We start from the raw sequence: 24,437 nt of genomic DNA, 5'->3' as shown, positions 1-24,437 counted from the left end.
CGCAACAAAGGACATTTGGTGGTAAAAGAGAGAATAGACAGAGAGCAGCTCTGCGGACAGAAATCTCCGTGTAGTTTCGGTATTGAGATTTTGCTTGAAACCCCTCTGGAATTTTTCTCGATTACCATCGAGATTCAAGACATCAATGATCATGCGCCCGTTTTTTCTAAGAAAGAAATAATTCTCGAAATAGGCGAGTCCACACCTGTAGGCACTATTTTCTTGTTAGACACAGCGACTGATCCAGATGTTGGTTTGAATTCTCTTCAGAGCTACAGTCTGAAGCCTACTGATAATTTTGCTTTAAAGCAACACAGTCGCTCAGACGGCAGTAAATATGCAGAGATGGTGTTGCAGTCAGTGCTGGACAGAGAGAAACAGAGCGCGCATTCACTTATTTTAACGGCTATTGACGGTGGAGACCCACCGCGCTCTGGAACCGTTAAAATAGTTATTACTGTCCTTGATGCCAATGATAATGCACCCATTTTTACGGAAACCATGTATAAAGCAAGTGTTGCTGAGAACGCAGTAAAAGGTACGTTGATAACTAAAGTAAGTGCATCTGATGCAGACGAAGGTTACAATGGCAATGTCACGTATTCATTTACTCATATGGGAGAGGACGCGGCGCACCTCTTCCAAATCAGTGCAGCCACTGGTGACGTAACACTCACTGGCAATTTAGACTATGAAACAGTTCAACAATATGAACTTAATTTGCAGGCTAAAGACCCATGGGGTCTAACCGGTGCAAGTAAATTAGTAGTGGATGTTGTGGATGTTAATGACAACAGCCCGTTTATAACAATGACATCTTTCTCGGGTAAAATACAAGAGGATTCTCCGCCCGGCACAGTTGTAGCTTTAATAAGCATCCAGGATTTAGATTCCGGTAAAAATGGACAGGTCCGCCTAGGCTTAGAACAAAGTACTCCATTTACAATTAAACCATCACCGCGCAAATACTACACTTTGGTCACCGATGCACCACTAGACCGAGAAAAAGTTTCCAGTTTTAACCTAACGTTAGTTGCGTCAGACGAGGGCAGCCCCTCATTATTCAGTAAAAGGACTATTTCTCTAGATATTACTGATATCAATGACAATGCGCCAGCCTTTAGTCAGCGTGAATATAAAACATATATATTTGAGAATAACTCTCCCGGCGTTTCTCTGCTGACTCTTCAAGCAACAGACCCTGATGCAGGGCAAAACGCGCGTATCGCATATTATCTGGTAGATAGAGATGTAAATGGTTCACCCGTCTCAACATACTTCTCTATTAACGCAGACAATGGAATTATCCATGCGGTGCGATCATTTGATTACGAACAGATGAACGCGTTTAAAATACATGTGAGAGCGCAAGATGGAGGGTCTCCACCTCTCGGTTCAAATGCTACAGTTCTCATTAACGTTCAAGACCAGAATGACAACGCGCCTCAGGTTCTGTATCCGGCCCAGTCAGGCGCTTCTGTGGTGGCTGAAATAGTGCCTCGTTCTGCAGATGTGGGTTATCTGGTGACTAAAGTGGTGGCTGTTGATGTGGACTCTGGACAGAATGCCTGGCTCTCATATAAACTGCAGAAAGCCACAGACAGAGCGCTGTTTGAAGTTGGTTTACAGAATGGAGAAATAAGAACTGTGCGCCAAGTGGCAGATAAAGATGCTGTGAAACAAAGACTCACTGTTGTAGTGGAGGACAACGGGCAGCCCTCTCGATCAGCTACAGTCAATGTTAACGTGGCGGTGGCGGACAGCTTCCCTGAAGTGCTCTTGGAGTTCACTGACTTTCCGCACGACAAGGAATACAACGATAATCTGACCTTTTATCTAGTCTTGGCTTTGGCTGCAGTCTCATTTCTTTTCATAACATGTTTGGTCGTCATAATATTGGTTAAAATATACAGATGGAGGCAATCTCGTTTGTATTATCAGTCAAATCTTCCGGTTATTCCATACTATCCGCCGCATTACGCAGACACTGTTGGCACAGGACCTCTGCAGCACGTTCACAATTATGAAATTTACAGAACCACAGACTCCAGGAAAAGTGACGTTAAGTATTTCGGACCCATCAGTCAAAGTCTGTTGAGTGTTGTTGACACGAGTGGAACCAAAACAATTCCAAAGGAGAAACGCAGCATCGATTGCACTGAAGCGGGCAGTACACTGGTAAGTCTGCACAATGTGATTTTTTGTCTTCTTTTTTCCTAAACATAGTTTTCAAAGGGTATTACTCGCTAGTAGTCTGAAATGTTTTGAATTATAGCTAAAAGTGACCCTTAAACGGCCTGTCGTCACCTGTCACCTGTCGCTGTCCATGGTGCTGAAAAGGATAGCCTCGCTTCAATAATTTATCTTCGATATGAATATGATTTATATGTATGAAGTGTGTGTGTGTGTGTGTGAATGTATGTATGTGTATATATATATATATATCAGTATGAAGGATGTCATAAAATTGGAAACATTTCACATATTTTGTCCCTTGCTTTGGCTCACTTTGAACAGCAAGGGCCGCTGTTGATCAGTAAAACATTTTATGGTGTGCTTCGTCATTCAGCAGTCTTCAGCCCTCCCCATTTTCTCGCATTGTGGCAGATAAGGGCAAGGCTGCCTCGACATTTTTATTCAGGGTTGCGTGCACGAGGCACCAAGGTTTGCAATACATTTTCCATTGTATTTATAATTCCTCACGGCATCTTGGACTACATCTCAACTTTGATTGGATATACAATTTGTTAATCTTGTGACTATGGTTCAGTGGGGTCATGATCGATCTTGGCGATGGAAAATGATGTGGCTGTTATCGATGTTTTTTTCTTGTTATATTTACACTGCAAGAGGACAGATACGATATTCGATTCCGGAGGAGATTAAGAAAGGCTCGCTCATAGGTAATGTAGCACAAGATCTGGGGCTTTATTTGAAAAGGCTTCGAACGGGTCGTGCGCGTATTGTGACCGGAGAAGGCACTCAGTACGCTGAGCTCAAAACAGACAAAGGGATTCTAGTTGTGAGTGAGAGAATAGACCGAGAACAGCTTTGCGGATACGTCACGCCATGCAGCTTTAGCTTCGAGATCATTTTAGAGAACCCAATGGAACTGCACCCAGTTACTATTGAAATATTGGATGAAAATGATCACGCGCCGTCCTTTCAGAACAAAGAGTTAAAATTCGAAATTAGCGAGTCTGCAACACTGGGTTCACGCTGTTTATTGGAAAGCGCAGATGATCACGATGTAGGCCTGAACTCACTGCAGAATTACATTTTATTGCCAAATAATCATTTTGTTTTAAAGCAACACTCAAATACAGACGGCAGTAAATACGCGGAAATGGTTTTACAGAAAGCGTTAGACCGGGAAGAGCGTCCGCATCTATCTCTAAAGCTGATTGCTGTAGATGGCGGAAACCCGCAGAGGTCTGGCTCTGTTAATATAGATGTTACTGTTTTAGATGCGAATGACAACGCACCTGTGTTTAACCAGACAGTCTATAGGGCTTCTGTGTTGGAAAATGCACCGAAGGGCACTTACATTACTACCGTTAATGCCACAGATGCAGACGCTAGTTTAAATGGGCGAATAACGTACAATTTCTACAAACAAAAAGGAGCTGCTGCGCAGTTATTTAACATTGACAGGGACACTGGCAATGTTTCTGTTGTTGGAGAAATTGATCATGAAAAAGATACTAAATTTGAACTTACAGTCGAGGCTAGGGATCAAGGTGGGTTAACTGATTTGAGTAAAATTGCAATAGAGGTCGCTGATGTAAACGACAATGCGCCTGTCATTAATACAATGTCTTTCTCGAGCACAGTATCTGAAAATGCTCCATCTGATACCACAATTGCAATAATAAATGTTAAGGACTCAGACACTGATGATAATGGCAAAGTCAATTGTTTTATCGAAGGATCTGAAGATTTTACAGTAAAATCGACTTTAAGAAATTATTATTCTTTAGTCACAAGTGCTATTTTAGATCGTGAGCAGTTGTCAGAGTATAACATCACTGTCATCGCCACTGATTCCGGAAAGCCGCCTCTAACAAGCAGAAAATGTTTTTATTTGAAAGTAACTGATGTTAATGATAATCCCCCGGTTTTTCAGGAGAGTGTTTATAATTCAAATTTGCTAGAGAATAATTCGCCTGGTGTTTCTATTCTTACAATCAGAGCTCGTGACCCGGACGAAAATCAGAATGCTCGTATATCTTACATTATAGAAGAAAGTGACTTGGGCGGGTCTCCTGTAGGAACGTATGTTTCTGTTAACGCTGAGAGCGGAGTTGTACACGCAGTGCGCTCTTTTGATTATGAACAGATCAAAAACATTCAAATAACAATTAAAGCACAGGATGGCGGCTCTCCTCCTCTTTGTAGCAACGTAACCGTGAACATTTTCATCCAAGGTCAGAATGACAACGCGCCTCAGGTTCTGTATCCGGTCCAGTCAGGCGCTTCTGTGGTGGCTGAAATAGTGCCTCGTTCTGCAGATGTGGGTTATCTGGTGACTAAAGTGGTGGCTGTTGATGTGGACTCTGGACAGAATGCCTGGCTCTCATATAAACTGCAGAAAGCCACAGACAGGGCGCTGTTTGAAGTGGGCTTACAGAATGGAGAAATAAGAACTGTGCGCCAAGTGACAGATAAAGATGCTGTGAAACAAAGACTCACTGTTGTAGTGGAGGACAACGGGCAGCCCTCTCGATCAGCTACAGTCAATGTTAACGTGGCGGTGGCGGACAGCTTCCCTGAAGTGCTCTCGGAGTTCACTGACTTTATGCACGACAAGGAATATAACAATAACCTGACTTTCTATCTGGTCCTGGCCTTGGCCGCAGTCTCATTTCTTTTCATAACATGTTTGGTCGTCATAGTATCTGTTAAAATCTACAGGTGGAGGCAATCTCAACTGTATTACAAGTCCAATCTTCCAGTTATTCCGTATTATCCACCGCGTTACGCGGACACTGTTGGCACAGGAACTCTGCAGCACGCCTATAATTATGAGGTTTACAGAACGACCGATTCCAGAAGGAGTGACTGTAAGTTTGTCAGAACTGCAAGTCAGAACGTGTTGATGGTGGATCCTAATTCTACATTGACAGTGCAGCGCGCGCCCAGCGATAAAAATATGCTGGATGAATTAGATTCGCCGGTAGAGGTAAGATATGATTTGTATTATTATTATTATTGTTGTTGTTGTTGTTGTTTTTGTGTACTCAGTTAATGTAATATGGTAATGTGGTAAACTTTGAAACTTTGGACCTGTGCAACATTTTACTCATTTATCTTTACATGTTTGTGCGGAGTTTGCATATATTTCAGCACCTCCTCAGTGGACAGCGCTGGTGTCGATTTACATGATTTTGCCCCTTCTTTTTCTTTAAATGTATGCGTTCTGTTAATTAGGGCTGCACGATTAGGACAAAACTCATAATTGTCGATTATTCCTTTGAAATTGTAATTGCGATTATTAATTTACGATTAAATGAATGATGTTTACGCCTTTGCTTGAAGCAACGTCATGCCATATTTTTATATGAAAATAAACAAGCCGAAAACACTAACTGAAAAACGTTTATTGCTTTTCTATAGTATTAAGCCTCAAATGTCAACTATACATCCGATTGGTTTCTCTTTAAATAAAAAGGTAAAAATATGCATGGTGTTATAATGTTATACTAAAACTAAAATTAAAACAATAGAAAAACCCTTAAGATAACATGTAGAAAGAAAAAAAAGCATCTTAAGCATGCAGAATAACATAAGTGGACTTTGAACGATTAATTGTTGCTTTGAACGATTGTGCAGCCCTACTGTTAATGCTTATTTTGGACTCTAAGGGCCGCTGTTGGTCAATGAAATACTTTATGTGCAGTAGGCTTGCCTCACACATAAAGTGCGTGCTGCGACGCAGCAGACTCCTCTGTTTCATTCGTGACGAGTTGGTGAGAGGGTGACTGTCTTTTTTCTTCCAAACGAATACAAGACGTTTTTGTAATCCTTCCTTGGAATATTCTTCTATCATATAGGAATATTAATGGTGAACTTGCTTGCTAATCAGTATGGCTGTTAAGGATTTTTATCGAAATGGATGCGCTCAATGGCGTGTTTTCTTCCAACCGCAGTGGCAAGTATTGTTTTTCATCTCGTGTTACATTTCTTTTGCCATCTCTCAAATCCGCTACTCCATCCCTGAAGAAATGAGTAAAGGCTTGCTTATTGGTAATGTAGCACAGGATCTGGGGCTCGATATGAAAAGGCTTCGAACGGGTCGTGCGCGTATCGTTACCGGAGAAAGCACTCAGTACGCAGAGCTTATAACAGACAAAGGGATTCTAGTCGTGAGTGAGAGAATAGACCGAGAACAGCTTTGCGGCGACATCACGCCATGCAGCTTCAGCTTCGAGATCATTCTCGAGAACCCAATTGAACTGCATCAGGTAACCGTTGAAATCATAGACGTTAATGATAATTCTCCTGTATTCGAGAAAAGCAAAATTAATTTTGAAATAAGCGAATCTGCGTCAACTGGTTCACGCTTTGCATTAGAGAGTGCATATGATGCTGATGTAGAATTTAATTCATTGCAAAATTATGTTCTCACAAGGAACAATTATTTCGTTTTAAAACAACACTCAAATCCCGACGGAAGTAGGTATGTCGAAATGGTCCTTGATAAAGCCTTAGATCGGGAGGAGCATCCTAATCTATCTCTGAAGCTGATCGCTGTTGATGGCGGAAACCCGCAGAGATCTGGCTCTGTTAATATAGATGTTACAGTTTTAGATGCGAATGATAACGCACCTGAGTTTAACCAGACTATTTATAGGGCGTCTGTGATGGAAAATGCACCGAAGGGCACTTACATTACTACCGTTAATGCCACAGATGCAGATAGTGGGTCAAACGGACACATTACGTTTTCCTTCTCTGACCTGAAAGAACATTCGAGAGATATTTTTAGCATTGATGACAGCACTGGCTTGGTGTCTGTTTTAGGAAATATTGATTTTGAGAAAGAAAAACGTTTTGAAATTAGAGTTAAAGCGATAGACCAAGGAGGCTTGACTAGTACAAGTAAGCTTGTAATCGAAGTAGTGGATGTAAATGACAATGCGCCCGTAATCAACCTCATGTCTCTCTCGAGCCCTGTAGCAGAGGATGTGCCTCCAGGTACAACAATTGCAGTGGTTAATATAAAAGATTTTGATTCTGGGAGAAATGGACAGGTTGCGTGCTTTATTAATGAAAACCTTCCATTTAACATCAAATCATCCCTCTCTAACTATTATAATTTGATCACAGATGCTTTCCTTGACCGTGAAACTCACTCAGAATATAATATAACAGTGACCGCAAGCGATTCAGGTTCACCTGCACTTTCGAGCTCAACGACACTGCTCCTTAAGGTTTCTGACATCAATGATAACGCACCAGTTTTCGATCGAGGTAGCTATTCAACACACCTACTTGAAAATAACGAACCAGGTCTGTCCATATGTAGTATAACTGCAAGAGATTTAGACTGGAATCAAAACGCCAGAGTGTCATATTTTTTAGAAAATACTCAAATTGGTGGAGCGCCGATTTCCTCTTATGTGTCCATAAACTCAGAGAATGGTGTAATACATGCTGTTCGTTCATTTGATTATGAGCAAATTAAAAAGCTTAGTTTCGCTGTAAAAGCGCAGGACGGAGGAAGTCCTCCTCTCAGCAGCAACGTGAGCGTGAAAATAATGATTCAGGACAAGAATGACAACGCGCCTCAGGTTCTGTATCCGGTCCAGTCAGGCGCTTCTGTGGTGGCTGAAATAGTGCCTCGTTCTGCAGATGTGGGTTATCTGGTGACTAAAGTGGTGGCTGTTGATGTGGACTCTGGACAGAATGCCTGGCTCTCATATAAACTGCAGAAAGCCACAGACAAGGCGCTGTTTGAAGTGGGCTTACAGAATGGAGAAATAAGAACTGTGCGCCAAGTGACAGATAAAGATGCTGTGAAACAAAGACTCACTGTTGTAGTGGAGGACAACGGGCAGCCCTCTCGATCAGCTACAGTCAATGTTAACGTGGCGGTGGCGGACAACTTCCCTGAGGCGCTCTCGGAGTTCACTGACTTAACGCACGACAAGGACTACAACGACAATCTGACATTGAGCAAATTAAAAAGCTTAGTTTCGCTGTAAAAGCGCAGGACGGAGGAAGTCCTCCTCTCAGCAGCAACGTGAGCGTGAAAATAATGATTCAGGACCAGAATGACAACGCGCCTCAGGTTCTGTATCCGGTCCAGTCAGGCGCTTCTGTGGTGGCTGAAATAGTGCCTCGTTCTGCAGATGTGGGTTATCTGGTGACTAAAGTGGTGGCTGTTGATGTGGACTCTGGACAGAATGCCTGGCTCTCATATAAACTGCAGAAAGCCACAGACAGGGCGCTGTTTGAAGTGGGCTTACAGAATGGAGAAATAAGAACTGTGCGCCAAGTGACAGATAAAGATGCTGTGAAACAAAGACTCACTGTTGTAGTGGAGGACAACGGGCAGCCCTCTCGATCAGCTACAGTCAATGTTAACGTGGCGGTGGCGGACAGCTTCCCTGAAGTGCTCTCGGAGTTCACTGACTTTCCGCACGACAAGGACTACAACGACAACCTGACTTTCTATCTGGTCTTGGCCTTGGCTGTAGTTTCGTTTCTCTTTATCGTGTCTATCATTGCCATACTGTCAGTCAAATGCTACAGATGGAGACGCGAGCGGATGTTTTACAAATCTGGAGCGAATCTTCCAGTTATTCCGTATTATCCGCCTCTTTACGCAGACGTAGGGGGCACAGGAACTTTACAGCACGTGTACAATTATGAGGTTTGCAGAACCACTGACTCCAGAAAGAGTGATCTGAAATACGGCAGACCCTGCAGTGAAAGCATCATTAGTCTGGACAGCAGTGGAACACAGACACTCACGCATGCTCAGAGAGAAAAGCCAACCAATCAAGATTTCGATGATCAGGTGAGATTTATATATTGGTATCTGTTAGAGTCTTTTTTTCTTCGTGTATGTGTGTACATATATGAAATTTATTTGTGGGACTATTGTTAAGTCCACCGTTGCTTGTGTGCTTTTCTGTAAACGCTTTTTTTGGTACCAAGTAAGGTAATTCTCAAAACAGTGAAACTACACCCATTTTGTCATTTTAGATAGTTATTGTACGATATACACTCTTAAAAATAAAGGTGCTTCAAAAGGTTCTTCAAGTGATGCCATAGAAGAACCATTTTTGGTTCCACAAAGAACCATTCAGTCAAAGGTTCTTTAAAGAACCATCTCTTTCTTACCTTTTTGTAATCTGAAGAACCTTATTTCGCCACAAAGAACCTTTTGTGAAACAGAAAGGTTCTTCAGATGTTAAAGGTTCTTTATGGAACCATTTAGGCAAAAAGGTTCTTCTATGGCATCGTGAAGCACCTTTATTTTTAAGAGTGTATGAGTAATATATTTATTGTATAAAACCGTTGTGTAGAAAATGTCTTGATTCACTGACCATGGTGCTGAAATACTGTCAGTTGGATGTTCCTCCTTATGACAGTCCGTTTTTCTCCCTTAGAGAAGTATAGTTTTCTCATGTTGCTTACATTTTTACACATTTTGTAATTAGCTTTAGTAAATGTTTTTATTTTTCCTATTTAAAAAAAAATTATATTTTTTAATTAGGCATACATGACAATTTAAATACTAACCAACCGCACATTTCTTAGAAGTTGATTGCAGTCCAAATGTATGTTAATTAATATATTTATAGTGTATATGTTTAATATATTATTATATAATGTATCTTTTTTTACTTTTTGAAATTTTTATATTTTATTTTAATTTGTCGCGATTGGGGCAGCAGACGTCTAAAATAATAATAACAAGAGGTATGTGTGTATTCATTTTCTGTAGTTCATCAGACTGGACTCATAGTGCCGCTGTTGGTCAATATGTCAGTTTAGAGAGCAGATCTGCTGCAGTTCCACCCCCATCATCACCATATTATTAGAGAGAGACAGAAGCTGAGAAGCACAGTCTGAGAAGAAGAAAGAAGGCAAATCCCAGAGATAATATATGTATTATAATTTTTTTTAGGATTTACAGACTTTTATTGCTACTTTTCACTTTGGATATTTTCATGATTTCCTCCAGCTTTTTGGATTAATTTGTTTCCTGCCTTAATCTTCTCTTCTATGGTCTTCAGCAAAATGTCGGAAAGGACAATGGCGCGGCAAGTACTGCTGTTTATTTGGGTTCTCTCTCTCAGTTCGGCTCTCGGGCAGGTCAGTTACTCCATTCCTGAGGAAATGGCCAAAGGCTCTTTAGTCGGGAGCATAGCGCAGGATTTGGGTTTAGATTTAAAGAGACTGAAATCGGGTAAAGCGCGTATTTATACAGGAGGCAGCGCTGAATACATCGAACTGAATAAAGAAAGAGGAGTCCTTCTTATCAAAGAGAGAATAGACCGAGAGACGCTATGCGGACAGACAACGCCTTGCGCTCTACATTTTCAGATTATTCTCGAAAATCCTATGCAATTGTACCGCATTACAGTTGAGGTCACAGATATAAATGACAATGCACCGATGTTTAGTAAGAGTGAGATGAGATTTGAAATAAACGAAATGTCTTTAGCAGGAGCCAGATTTATATTGGAGCGTGCTATTGATCATGACGTCGGTGGAAATGGTCTGCAGAGTTATTCTTTAGAACCGACAGATAATTTTGTTTTGAAATTTCAGAATCTCCCCAACGGAAATAAAGCCGTCGAAATGGTTCTCCAAACGCCCTTAGATCGCGAGAAAAAAGATCATATCTCTTTACTTTTAACAGCATTCGACGGAGGCGAGCCCCAGATGTCCGGTACAATTAAGATACATATTAAAGCTTTAGATGCTAATGATAACGCCCCTGTGTGTTCACAATCCGTATACAAAACTAGCATAACTGAAAATTCTCCAAAAGGCACAGTTTTAACTACAGTTGACGCTTCTGATGCTGACCAAGGTTCAAATGGTATAATATCATTCTCTATTTCAAGTACTGCGGACAAAGCGGCAGATATTTTTGAAATAGATCCTGATGCTGGTGTTGTAAAGCTTATTGGGGGCATAGATTACGAAATAAGTAAGTATTATCAAATTGATGTGCAGGCACGAGATGAAGGCGGTCATACGGATTCGTGTAAAATAATTGTTGACGTTATTGACACAAACGATAATAATCCCACTATTAATATTATTTCAAAATCAAGCCAGATATCAGAGGATTCCAAATCTGGCACTGTTTTAGCAATATTAAATATTCAAGACGTAGACTCGAATGAAAGCGGCAAAGTTAATTGTCACTTAAATGAAAATGTTCCATTCGTCATTCAATCTTCGCCCGATGGGTTCTTCAGTTTAGTCACAGAAGGTGATTTAGACCGAGAGCGCGAGTCTGAGTATAACTGACTTTCTATCTGGTCTTGGCCTTGGCTGTAGTTTCGTTTCTCTTTATCGTGTCTATCATCGCCATACTGTCAGTCAAATGCTACAGATGGAGACGCGAGCGGATGTTTTACAAATCTGGAGCGAATCTTCCAGTTATTCCGTATTATCCGCCTCTTTACGCAGACGTAGGGGGCACAGGAACTTTACAGCACGTGTACAATTATGAGGTTTGCAGAACCACTGACTCCAGAAAGAGTGATCTGAAATACGGCAGACCTTGCAGCATTAGTCTCATTAGTCTGGACAGCAGTGGAACACAGACACTCACGCATGCGCAAAGGGAGAGAATGAACTTTGACGATTGTGACGATCAGGTGAGAAATATTTTTTACAGCCAATATTATATTTAAAAAAAATGTTTATAATAATTAATCATTTTTGCTTCAGCTGTTGTTGACACGTCACTGATTATTTGTCTGAAATAAATAGTTTCTGCAATTTTAAGTTGACTATTAAATAATGGGGTATTTTGATATTATATTATAGTCTGGTCAGTTTTTATAGTTGTATATGTTCTGCATTTCTATTATAGTCAAATTATTAGTCTATTTTTTATTTGTATCTCTTTTTGTACAGGTAAGAAAAAAATACTTTCTTTTATTTTTTATTTTTTACATTTTTTTTAATGCGTTAAGTAGAAGTTTTTGTTTTGTTTTTTGTATATTATGGTTATTTATTTATTTTTATTTTAAGTCCGAGGTAATATGGCACATTGTCACTGATACATATGCTAGCGATTTAACATGTGGTGGCATTTTCAATTTTTATTCGACCTTTACTTTTTTATGCACGACTGTTATACTTTTTTTTTTGTCATGAAGTGAGAAACTTCAACTTCCCTGACCATGGTCCTGAAATGCAGCGAGGCGGTCATTTTCGTCATGGATTCTGATACGTCTTTTTACAGCAGTCTTTTTCTTTCTTCTTGTTTTTTAAACTGCAGTTTGTCTGTCTATCCTCTTGTTCACATTTAAATGATTCAAGCTTTCATAAGTTTTCAGGTCCTTGGTATCTGAATAATTGTATTTTATATATTTCTCCCTGTATCTCTGATCAATGGACACGCGGATGGGGCCTGATCAAAACACTGAGGGAACAATAAATTTGTTTACATTTTTTTCATTAAATCTTATTTACACAGACTCATTAAATAATTTTATCTCTTAGATGTTTGTATCATAATAGACATTTGCTAGTTCTATATTGCAGTACTTTGTTCGGTAAATTGCTTGTCTTATACATTTCTGACAGAGAAAAATGGTTATTAATTTTACATTTTCTGTAGTTCATCAGACTGGACTCATAGTGCCGCTGTTGGTCAATATGTCAGTTTAGAGAGCAGATCTGCTGCAGTTTCACCCCCATCATCACCATATTATTAGAGAGAGACAGAAGCTGAGAGCACAGTCTGAGAAGCAGAGAGAAGACAAATCACGGAGATACTGTATTTAGTATCCTTTTCTTTGATTTACAGACTTTTTTGTTAGTTCTCGTCACTTTGGAGTTATACATAATTTCCTCCAGCTTTTTGGATTGTTTTATTTGCTTTCTGTCTTAATCTTCTCTTCTATGGTCTTCTGTAAAATGTCGGACAGAACAATGGCGCGGCAAGTACTGCTGTTTATTTGGTTTCTCTCTCTCAGTTCGGCTCTCGGGCAGGTCAGTTACTCCATTCCTGAGGAAATGGCCAAAGGCTCTTTAGTAGGGAACATAGCGCAAGATTTGGGTTTAGATTTAAAGAGACTGAAATCGGGTAAAGCGCGTATTTTTACAGGCGACAGCGCTGAATACATCGAGCTGAATAAAGAAAGAGGGATCCTCCTTATCAAAGAGAGAATAGACCGAGAGTCGCTATGCGGACAGACAACGCCTTGCGCGCTACATTTTCAGATTATTCTTGAAAACCCAATGGAATTTTACTCAGTTACAATCGAAGTTACAGATATAAATGACCATTCGCCATCTTTTAAACGAGCTGAGATGAAATTCAGAATTAGTGAGTCAGCTGCAACTGGGGCAGTTTTTGTTTTAGAGAGAGCGATGGATTTAGACGTCGGAATAAACGGCCTTCAGACTTATATATTAAAGGCTACTGATAATTTTTCTTTAAAATTACAAAGTCAGGCAGACGGTAGTAAGCTAGTAGAAATGGTTCTTCTAAAACCTCTCGATCGTGAAAAGCAAGACCATTTGTCTTTGGTTCTGACAGCGATAGATGGAGGTGATCCACAATTGTCTGGTACTGCGCAGATACTTATTACTGTTTTAGATGCTAACGATAATGCGCCTGTTTTTACTCATAAAACATATAAAGCGAGTATCACCGAGAATGCTTTTAAAGACACAGTTGTGACGATTGTGAGCGCTTCTGATTTGGATGAGGGATCTTACGGCAAAATTACGTATGCTATTACAAATACCCTCGACAATGTTCCGGAGTTGTTTGAAATTAACGAAACAAACGGTGAGATGAGAGTAACGGGCAATATAGATTACGAGAAAGCTCGCCACTATCAAATTCATGTGCAGGCCAGCGATGACGGGGGTCTGACTGATTCTTGTAAAATCGATGTGGATGTGATTGATATAAATGACAATAAACCACAGATCAACATAATGTCTAAATTAACCACAATATCAGAAAACTCTAATCCTGGAACTGTTGTAACAATGATAAATGCACAAGACCCAGATGCAGAAGAAAACGGTAAAATTTTGTGTTCAGTTAATGAGAACATTCCCTTTACTCTGAAGTCGACAAATACCAATTTCTTCAGTTTAGTCACAGATGGTGATTTAGACCGAGAGCGCGAGTCTGAGTATAACATCAGTATGACGTGCGCTGATGAGGGCGTGCCCTCTCTCTCCAGCAGGGCAGACCTTGCAGTGAGAGCATCATTAGTCTGGACAGCAGTGGAACACAGACACTCACGCATGCGCAAAGGGAGACACTGAACTTTGATGATTGTGATAAGGTGAGAAATATTTTTACAGTTAATTTATATTGATATTTTAAAACGTTGTTCCTCATAATCATTTTTGCTTTAGCTTTTGACAGTATCGCTGATTAATTTTCTTTTTCTTTGTGAGTAGTTGACAATTAAATAATGCTGTGTTTTGATGATGTTATAGATTGGTCAATTTTAATTGTTGTGCATTTTCTGCATTTCTATTACTCAAATAATTGTTCTCTGTTTTTATTCGTATCACATTTTGTACAGTAAAAAAAAAATAGAAAGAAAAATGTTATGAATTAAGTAGAAGTTGATATTTTAAAATATATATTAGTTTTTCTTTTAGTATTTGTTTATTTATTTTAATTTTAGGTCCGAGGTAATGCACTGTCACTGATTCATAGGCTAGCGATTTAACATGCGGTGGCATTTTTAATTCCTATTTGACCTCAACTTTTTTTTTTTCTGCACGACTGTTGTACTTGTCTGTCGTGAAATTAGAAACGTCAGCTTCCCTGTCCATGGTCCTGTAATGCAGCGAGGCGGTAATTTTCCTCATGTATTCTGATGCATCGCTACAGCACCGTGCTTTTTGAGAATTTTTGTCTGCAGTTTCTCTGTCTGTTCACGGTTAAACGATACAACATTTAATTCGGTTTCAGATGCTTGGTATGTGTTCAATTATATTTCAGATTTTTCTCCCTGACACTCTGATGAATGGACACGCGGATAGGACCTGATCAAAACACTGAGGGAACGAGAAATTTATTTGTTTCGGGTTTTTTTTCTTTAAATCTTATTTACACAAACTCATACAATCATTTTATCTCTTAGATGTTTGTAGTATAATGCACATTTGCTATATATTTTTTTTTTTACTTGAGTACTTTATTCAGTAACTTGCTTTTCTTAGACATGTCTAACACAGAGATGAAGGTTTATTCGTTTTTAATTTTCTGTAATTCATCAGACTGGACTCATAGTGCCGCTGTTGGTCAATATGTCAGTTTAGAGAGCAGATCTGCTGCAGTTCCACCCCCATCATCACCATATTATTAGAGAGAGACAGAATCTGACAGCACAGTCTGAGGAGGAGAGAAGACTGATCACGAAGATACTGTATTTACTATCCTTTTCTTTAAATTACTGACTTTTTTGTTGGTTTTCGTCACTTTGGATATACACGATTTTCTCCAGCTTTTTTGATTGATTTATTTGCTTTCTACCGTAATCTTCCTTCCATGGTCTTCTGCAAAATGTCGGACAGAACAATGGCGCGGCAAGTACTGCTGTTTATTTGGTTTCTCTCTCTCAGTTCTGCTCTCGGGCAGGTCAGTTACTTCATTCCTGAGGAAATGGCGAAAGGCTCTTTAGTAGGGAACATAGCGCAGGATTTGGGTTTAGGTTTAAAGAGACTGCAATCGGGTAAAGCGCGTATTTTTACAGGAGACAGCGCTGAGTACATCGAGCTGAATAAAGAAAGAGGGATCCTCCTTATCAAAGAGAGAATAGACCGAGAGGCGCTATGCGGACAGACAACGCCTTGCGCGCTACATTTTCAGATTATTCTAGAAAACCCAATGGAATTTTTTAGAGTTACAATTGAAATAACAGATATTAATGACAATGTTCCCAGTTTTAAAAAGAGTACGATTATTTTTAGAATCAGCGAATCAGTTATTTTAGGGTCTAAATTTATGTTAGAGCCTGCAATAGATCTAGATGTGGGAGTCAACGGCCTTCAAAGCTATACGCTAAAACCCACTCATAATTTTAATCTTAAATTTAAAAATCAGCAGGGAGAAGGGGAAAATGTTGAATTGGTTCTACAAAAGCCTTTAGATCGTGAAAAACAGAATGATATAAAATTAGTGCTCACAGCTATTGATGGAGGAGATCCTCAGTTGTCTGGCAGCATAGAGATTCACATTACGGTTTTAGACGCAAACGACAATGCTCCTGTTTTCTTGCAATCAATTTATAAAGCGACTGTAACAGAGAATGCGCCAAAAGACACTATAGTGTCACAGGTGAGCGCAACTGATGCAGATGAGGGTGTAAATAATAAAATAGAGTATTCTATTGCAAACATGCAAGATTATGATCAACAGTTATTTGAAATAGATAAAGACAGTGGCCAAGTTACGGCGGTCGGAATAATAGACTTTGAAAAAGCTCACAATTATGAGCTACGCGTTCAAGCGAGTGATCACGGTGGTCTGACTGATTCTTGTAAAATCATAGTTGATGTAATTGATATCAATGACAATAAACCAGTAATCAATATTATGTCCAAAACAAACGTGATAGCTGAAAATTCCGCGTCTGAGACGGTGGTAACGATGATAAATGTTCAGGATCTTGATTCGGGAGAAAACGGGAAAGTTAAATGTTCAGTTAATGAGAACATTCCTTTCACCTTGAAGTCGTCAAATGTAATGCTACAGATGGAGACGCGAGCGGATGTTTTACAAATCTGGAGCGAATCTTCCAGTTATTCCATATTACCCGCCTCTTTACGCAGATGTAGGGGGCACAGGAACTTTACAGCACGTGTACAATTATGAGGTTTGCAGAACCACTGACTCCAGAAAGAGTGATCTGAAATACGGCAGACCTTGCAGTGAGAGCATCATTAGTCTGGACAGCAGTGGAACACAGACACTCACGCATGCGCAGAGAGGAAAACTGATCAATGAAGACTTTGATCAGGTGAGATTTTTTTTATTTACAGTTTGTGTAGCAGCGTACAACACTTTTGACTGCAAAAGCATTCAAACCGTTCATACATCTTAAATATTTCCAATTTTGCATACAATAACAATCTAGTTGCTACTCACTTAATTAGACTTATTTTTATGATGGCATCGTAGCTGTAGAATTAAGTATTTCCCTGCTATTTATTTTCTTGTGTTAATGTTCCTTTTTTAATGTGAGGTGTATTTGCAACAGTTATATGATTCAAATATTTTATCGGTTTTTAAATAAAATTAATATTCTTGTGTTGCTACTTTAAGACCATTTCCATTCTTTGGATGGATGGTTATTTCAGGTGTTTCTGCTGTAATGTTAAGTGGTTTTATCTGCCTTATCCATATTTTACAGTTTTAAAATTACAATGCGTTTTTGAAGACTGTTTTGAGTATCTTTCTTATATGCTTGTGAACACCAGCAGAACTCAAATTCATGGTAACTGGCCGTGGTGCTGAAAGGTTCAGTCTTGGGGTTTTATTGCTTAGTTTTTTCCTTTACCTCCGTTTGTTGAAGCATATAATGTAGAACTTCTACGTCCTTCCAGTCTCTCAATACGTTTAGAATTTAAAGGTCTCGTATTGGTTCATATTAATATATTTCACGTTTCTCTCTATTATTCCGTTAAGAGGCACACCTAAGTTTGTGCTAATTCAATATCTAATCCTTTTCATTTTATTTTGTTTATTATTATTATTATTATTATATTTTTACTTTTAGAATTTGTTTATGGGAAAACATGCAATCATAGCTAATTTTTAGATAATTTTATTTTGATTGACAATCGCAGCGGCAGTATTTTAATTATTATTGCAATGTGGAATAATTCTAAAACGTGTCTCGTAGTGTAGAAAAAAACTGCCTCTATTTGGTCATTCTGTAGTTCATCAGACTGGACTCATAGTGCCGCTGTTGGTCAATATGTCAGTTTAGAGAGCAGATCTGCTGCAGTTCCACCCCCATCATCACCATATTATTAGAGAGAGACAGAAGCTGAGAGCACAGTCTGAGGAGGAGGAGAGAAGACTGATCACGGAGATACTGTGTTTATAATCCTTTTTCTGGAATTACAGACACTTTTGTTAGTTCTTATCGCTTTGGATATATGCATCATTTCCTCCAGCTTCTTGGATTGATTTATTTGTTTTCTGCTTGAATCTTCATTCCGTGGTCTTCTGCAAAATGTCGGACAGGACAATGGCGCGGCAAGTATTGCTGTTTATTTGGTTTCTCTCTCTCAGCTCGGCTCTCGGGCAGGTCAGTTACTCCATTCCTGAGGAAATGGCGAAAGGCTCTTTAGTCGGGGGCATAGCTCAGGATTTGGGTTTAGATTTAAAGAGACTGAAATCGGGTAAAGCGCGTATTTATACTGGAGACAGCGCTGAATACATCGAACTGAATAAAGAAAGAGGAGTCCTCCTTATCAAAGAGAGAATAGACCGAGAGGCGCTATGCGGACAGACTACGCCTTGTGCGCTACATTTTCAGATTATTCTTGAAAACCCAATGGAGTTTTACAGTGTTAATGTTGAGGTGCTTGATATAAATGACAACGCACCGTTTTTTGAAAAAAATAAAATTATATTCAGAATTAGCGAATCTGCATCAATTGGTACCAAATTTACTATAGAACCTGCTAGAGATCTTGACGTTGGAATTAATGGTTTGCAGACCTACACATTAAAACCGACAGATAATTTTGCCTTGAAATTTAAGAGCCAGCCAGTGGGAGGACAAAATGTCGAAATGATTTTACAAAAGCCTCTAGATCGTGAGAAGCAGGATGACATGTCTTTAACGTTAACAGTTATCGACGGTGGAGATCCACAAATGTCTGGTAATATTCAGATAAATATTATTGTTTTAGATGTGAACGATAACGCTCCTGTTTTCACACAGTCAGTTTATAAAACTGCTGTAACAGAAAATTCACCAAAAGGAACAATTGTGACGACAGTTAGTGCGTCGGATCCAGATCAAGGAGTAAACGGTGAAATAATCTATTCAATAACAAACACGCTAGATAAAGTTCGAGACATATTTGAAATCAACGAGACTGATGGCAAAGTACGGTTGATCGGTCTAGTTGATTATGAACAAGCTCGGCACTTTGAGATTCGCGTTCAAGCGAGTGATCATGGAGGCTTTACTGATTCGTGTAAGATCATAGTTGATGCAATTGATATCAATGATAATAAACCAGTGATCAATATTATGTCCAAAACAAACCTGATAGCTGAAAATTCCGCGTCTGAGACGGTGGTAACGATGATAAATGTTCAGGATCTTGATTCGGGAGAAAACGGGAAAGTTCAATGTTCAGTTAATGAGAACATCCCTTTCACTTTAAAGTCGACAAATGCTAATTTCTTCAGTTTAGTCACAGATGGTGATTTAGACCGAGAGCGCGAGTCTGAGTATAACATCAGTGTTACGTGCGCTGATGAGGGCGTGCCCTCTCTCTCCAGCAGCGTCATTCTCTCCTTACAGATATCAGATGTGAATGATAACGCGCCTGTCTTTGACAAGAGCTCATATGAGGCCTCTGTTCAAGAAAACAACACACCGGGTCTTTCCATATTCACAGTCAGAGCCAGAGACGCAGATTTTAACCAGAATGCCCGTGTGTCTTACATACTGGAGGACTCGTCGGTTAACGGAGTGCCCGTCTCCTCGTTAGTGTCCGTTAGTGCTGATAGTGGAGTCATACACGCTGTGCGATCTTTCGATTACGAGCAGATCAAAGATTTCCAGTTCCGCGTAAAAGCGCAGGACGGAGGCTCTCCTCCTCACAGCAGCAACGTGAGCGTGAAAATAATGATTCAGGACCAGAATGACAACGCGCCTCAGGTTCTGTATCCGGTCCAGTCAGGCGCTTCTGTGGTGGCTGAAATAGTGCCTCGTTCTGCAGATGTGGGTTATCTGGTGACTAAAGTGGTGGCTGTTGATGTGGACTCTGGACAGAATGCCTGGCTCTCATATAAACTGCAGAAAGCCACAGACAGGGCGCTGTTTGAAGTGGGCTTACAGAATGGAGAAATAAGAACTGTGCGCCAAGTGACAGATAAAGATGCTGTGAAACAAAGACTCACTGTTGTAGTGGAGGACAACGGGCAGCCCTCTCGATCAGCTACAGTCAATGTTAACGTGGCGGTGGCGGACAGCTTCCCTGAAGTGCTCTCGGAGTTCACTGACTTTCCGCACGACAAGGACTACAACGACAACCTGACTTTCTATCTGGTCTTGGCCTTGGCTGTAGTTTCGTTTCTCTTTATCGTGTCTATCATCGCCATACTGTCAGTCAAATGCTACAGATGGAGACGCGAGCGGATGTTTTACAAATCTGGAGCGAATCTTCCAGTTATTCCATATTATCCGCCTCTTTACGCAGACGTAGGGTGCACAGGAACTTTACAGCACGTGTACAATTATGAGGTTTGCAGAACCACTGACTCCAGAAAGAGTGATCTGAAATACGGCAGACCTTGCAGTGAAAGCATCATTAGTCTGGACAGCAGCGGAACACAGACACTCACGCATGCGCAAAGAGGGAAGCTGATCAATGATGAATTTGATGATCAGGTGAGATTTTTTAAAACTAATTTCATGCAGTATTTAAAACGTTGGTTGTCATGATTTGTCATTTTTGCTTCAACTGTTGAACTGGTTACTTTTTTGAAGCGAATCGTTTCTGCAATTCTAATAAACTGACGTTTTTTTAACTTTTAGTGTGGTTTGCTCAGTTTGTGTAGTTTTCTTTTCTGTAGTTCTGTTACTCGGGTCATTATTCTGTATTTTTATTCATACATTTTCCCCTTAGATACGTCAAGTAGAATTAGATTTTCTATATTTTCTTTCGCTTTTACGAACTATTATTATTATTATTATTATCATCATTATTATTATCATTATTATTGCCTATTTATTTAATAATTAGTGTCATTGTTTTTTTTTTTTTCCCCCTGAAGTGTCATTGTCATGAAAAAAGGAACATCAGTTTCCCTGACCATGGTCCTGAAGTACAACACAGCGGTCTTTTCCCCTCATGTATTCTTATGCATCTCTTTACCTCAACCTTTTTTAGTTTTTTTTTTTCAGCAGCTGATCGGTCTGTCTTCCTGTTCATATTTAAACTATGCACTCTTTCATTAGTTTTCGGATACTTTGTATGTGATTAATTGTATTTTAGATACTTCTCCCTGTCTCTCTGATCAGCAAAAACATAGATAAGACCTGATCAAAACACTGAGGGAACAATACATTTATTTGTTTTCATATTTTTCTAAAATGTTATTTACACAAACTCGTACAATTGTTTTATATAATAGAAATGTGTATTATGATTGACATTTGCTAGTTTTATATTTCATGACTTTTTGTAAATTGTTTTTCTCAGATATGTCTGTCACTAAGTTAAAGGTTTATCATTTTTACGTTTTCTGTAGTTCATCAGACTGGACTCATAGTGCCGCTGTTGGTCAATATGTCAGTTTAGAGAGCAGATCTGCTGCAGTTCCACCCCCATCATCACCATATTATTAGAGAGAGACAGAAGCTGAGAGCACAGTCTGAGGAGGAGAGAGAAGACAAATCACAGAGATACTGTATTCAATATACTTCTGGAATTACAGACTTTCTTAGTTTTGTCACTTTGGATTTATACATGATTTCCTCCAGCTTCTTGGATTGATTTATTTGTTTTCTGCTTCAATCTTCATTCCGTTGTCTTCTGCAATATGTCGGACAGAACAATGGCGCGGCAAGTACTGCTGTTTATTTGGTTTCTTTCTCTCAGTTCGGCTCTCGGGCAGGTCATTTACTCCATTCCTGAGGAAATGGCGAAAGGCTCTTTAGTCGGGAACATTGCGCAGGATTTGGGTTTAGATTTAAAGAGACTGAAATCGGGTAAAGCGCGTATTTATACTGGAGACAGCGCTGAATTCATCGAGCTGAATAAAGAAAGAGGAGTCCTCCTTATCAAAGAGAGAATAGACCGAGAGGCGCTATGCGGACAGACAACGCCTTGCGCGCTACATTTTCAGATTATTCTTGAAAACCCGATGCAACTATACAGAGTAACAGTTGAGATACAAGACATTAATGATAACGCCCCTATTTTCAGCCTTAATGAAACGAAATTTGAAATCAGCGAACTGGCTCAGATTGGAGCTAAATTCGATTTGGAGACTGCGGTTGACACCGATGTGGGTTTGAATGGTATTCAAAGATATACTTTGAAACCAAGTGAAAATTTTGTTGTGAAAACTCAAAGCTTACCAGATGGTAGTAAATCTGTGGAAATGGTTTTACAGAAACCATTAGATCGTGAAAAACAAGACCATATTTCTTTATTGTTAACAGCAGTCGATGGCGGCAAGGTGCAAATGTCAGGCACAATGCTGATACATATTACAGTTTTAGATGCGAATGATAATGCGCCTGTTTGCAGTCAGTCAGTATACAAAGCCAGTATAGCCGAGAACTCCGCAAAAGGCACCGTGTTGACCACAGTCAGCGCGTCAGACGCAGATCAGGGTTCTAATGGCGTCGTCACTTATTCGTTATCTTCAGCAGCGTCCGCAACTCTATATGACATTGGCCAATATGACGGCGTTCTCCGGTTAACTGGTAATGTTGACTTCGAAAAAAACAAACATTATCAGATAGCGATTCAAGCCAGTGATCAAGGAGGACATACTGATTCTTGCAAAGTAATTATTGACGTCACAGATACGAACGACAATAAGCCAGTTATCAGTATAATGTCAAAATCAAATGACATATCTGAAAATTCCCCACCAGGGACAGTTGTAGCGATGATGAACATACAAGACGCTGATACAAATGAAAATGGAATCGTAAAATGTGAATTAAATGAAAACATTCCTTTTATCATCCATTCTTCATCAGACGGGTTTTACAGCCTCGTTACAGAAGGTGATTTAGACCGAGAGCGCGAGTCTGAGTATAACATCAGTGTGACGTGCGCTGATGAGGGCGTGCCCTCTCTCTCCAGCAGCGTCACTCTCTCCTTACAGATATCAGATGTGAATGATAACGCGCCTGTCTTTGACAAGAGCTCATATGAGGCCTCTGTTCAAGAAAACAACACACCGGGTCTTTCCATATTCACAGTCAGAGCCAGAGACGCAGATTTTAACCAGAATGCCCGTGTGTCTTACATACTGGAGGACTCGTCGGTTAACGGAGTGCCCGTCTCCTCGTTAGTGTCCGTTAGTGCTGATAGTGGAGTCATACACGCTGTGCGATCTTTCGATTACGAGCAGATCAAAGATTTCCAGTTCCGCATAAAAGTGCAGGACGGAGGTTCTCCTCCTCTCAGCAGCAACGTGAGCGTGAAAATAACGATTCAGGACCAGAATGACAACGCGCCTCAGGTTCTGTATCCGGTCCAGTCAGGCGCTTCTGTGGTGGCTGAAATAGTGCCTCGTTCTGCAGATGTGGGTTATCTGGTGACTAAAGTGGTGGCTGTTGATGTGGACTCTGGACAGAATGCCTGGCTCTCATATAAACTGCAGAAAGCCACAGACAGGGCGCTGTTTGAAGTGGGCTTACAGAATGGAGAAATAAGAACTGTGCGCCAAGTGACAGATAAAGATGCTGTGAAACAAAGACTCACTGTTGTAGTGGAGGACAACGGGCAGCCCTCTCGATCAGCTACAGTCAATGTTAACGTGGCGGTGGCGGACAGCTTCCCTGAAGTGCTCTCGGAGTTCACTGACTTTACGCACGACAAGGACTACAACGACAACCTGACTTTCTATCTGGTCTTGGCCTTGGCTGTAGTTTCGTTTCTCTTTATCGTGTCTATCATTGCCATACTGTCAGTCAAATGCTACAGATGGAGACGCGAGCGGATGTTTTACAAATCTGGAGCGAATCTTCCAGTTATTCCGTATTATCCGCCTCTTTACGCAGACGTAGGGGGCACAGGAACTTTACAGCACGTGTACAATTATGAGGTTTGCAGAACCACTGACTCCAGAAAGAGTGATCTGAAATACGGCAGACCTTCCAGTGAAAGCGTCATTAGTCTGGAAACCAGCGGAACACAAACACTCACACATGCGCAAAGGGAGACACTGAACTTTGATGATTCTGATAAGGTGAGGTTTACTGTTTTTGTATAGAAGGTGTTACATGTTTCTTCTCCCCCCCCCCCCCCATCTCTCT

The 24,437-nt window shown here is 40.1% G+C and overlaps 3 protein-coding genes across 3 annotated transcripts in view; all 3 read left to right on the top strand.

Moving 5' to 3' along the window:
* Nucleotides 1-6,062, top strand: part of LOC107660910 (protocadherin gamma-A3-like) — a 6,559-nt gene extending 497 nt beyond the window's left edge. Inside the window, exons 2-5 of the mRNA XM_016450349.1 lie at nucleotides 1-141; nucleotides 1,429-2,178; nucleotides 4,433-5,182; nucleotides 6,054-6,062. The exon at nucleotides 1-141 is cut by the window's left edge and continues 15 nt beyond it. Coding sequence (XP_016305835.1) covers nucleotides 1-141; nucleotides 1,429-2,178; nucleotides 4,433-5,182; nucleotides 6,054-6,062 — 1,650 coding nt within the window. The remainder of the gene's footprint in view (nucleotides 142-1,428; nucleotides 2,179-4,432; nucleotides 5,183-6,053) is intronic.
* On the top strand, nucleotides 5,972-12,844 carry LOC107660909 (protocadherin gamma-A11-like). Its single transcript, XM_016450348.1, has 3 exons — nucleotides 5,972-8,173; nucleotides 11,501-11,852; nucleotides 12,824-12,844. Exons 1-3 carry the CDS (start codon nucleotides 6,087-6,089, stop codon nucleotides 12,842-12,844), a joined length of 2,460 nt encoding a protein of 819 aa, XP_016305834.1. The 5' UTR covers nucleotides 5,972-6,086.
* An 89-nt stretch (nucleotides 12,845-12,933) lies between these two features.
* Nucleotides 12,934-14,493, top strand: LOC107660908 (protocadherin beta-16-like). The gene has a single exon (XM_016450347.1). It carries the CDS (start codon nucleotides 13,108-13,110, stop codon nucleotides 14,491-14,493), a length of 1,386 nt encoding a protein of 461 aa, XP_016305833.1. The 5' UTR covers nucleotides 12,934-13,107.
* The last annotated feature ends 9,944 nt before the right edge of the window (nucleotides 14,494-24,437 follow it).

This window comes from Sinocyclocheilus anshuiensis, unplaced genomic scaffold (assembly GCF_001515605.1).
Source record: "Sinocyclocheilus anshuiensis isolate Anshui unplaced genomic scaffold, SAMN03320099.WGS_v1.1 scaffold1647, whole genome shotgun sequence".
Taxonomy (NCBI): domain Eukaryota; kingdom Metazoa; phylum Chordata; class Actinopteri; order Cypriniformes; family Cyprinidae; genus Sinocyclocheilus; species Sinocyclocheilus anshuiensis.
This window is presented reverse-complemented; position numbering and strand designations above follow the sequence as displayed.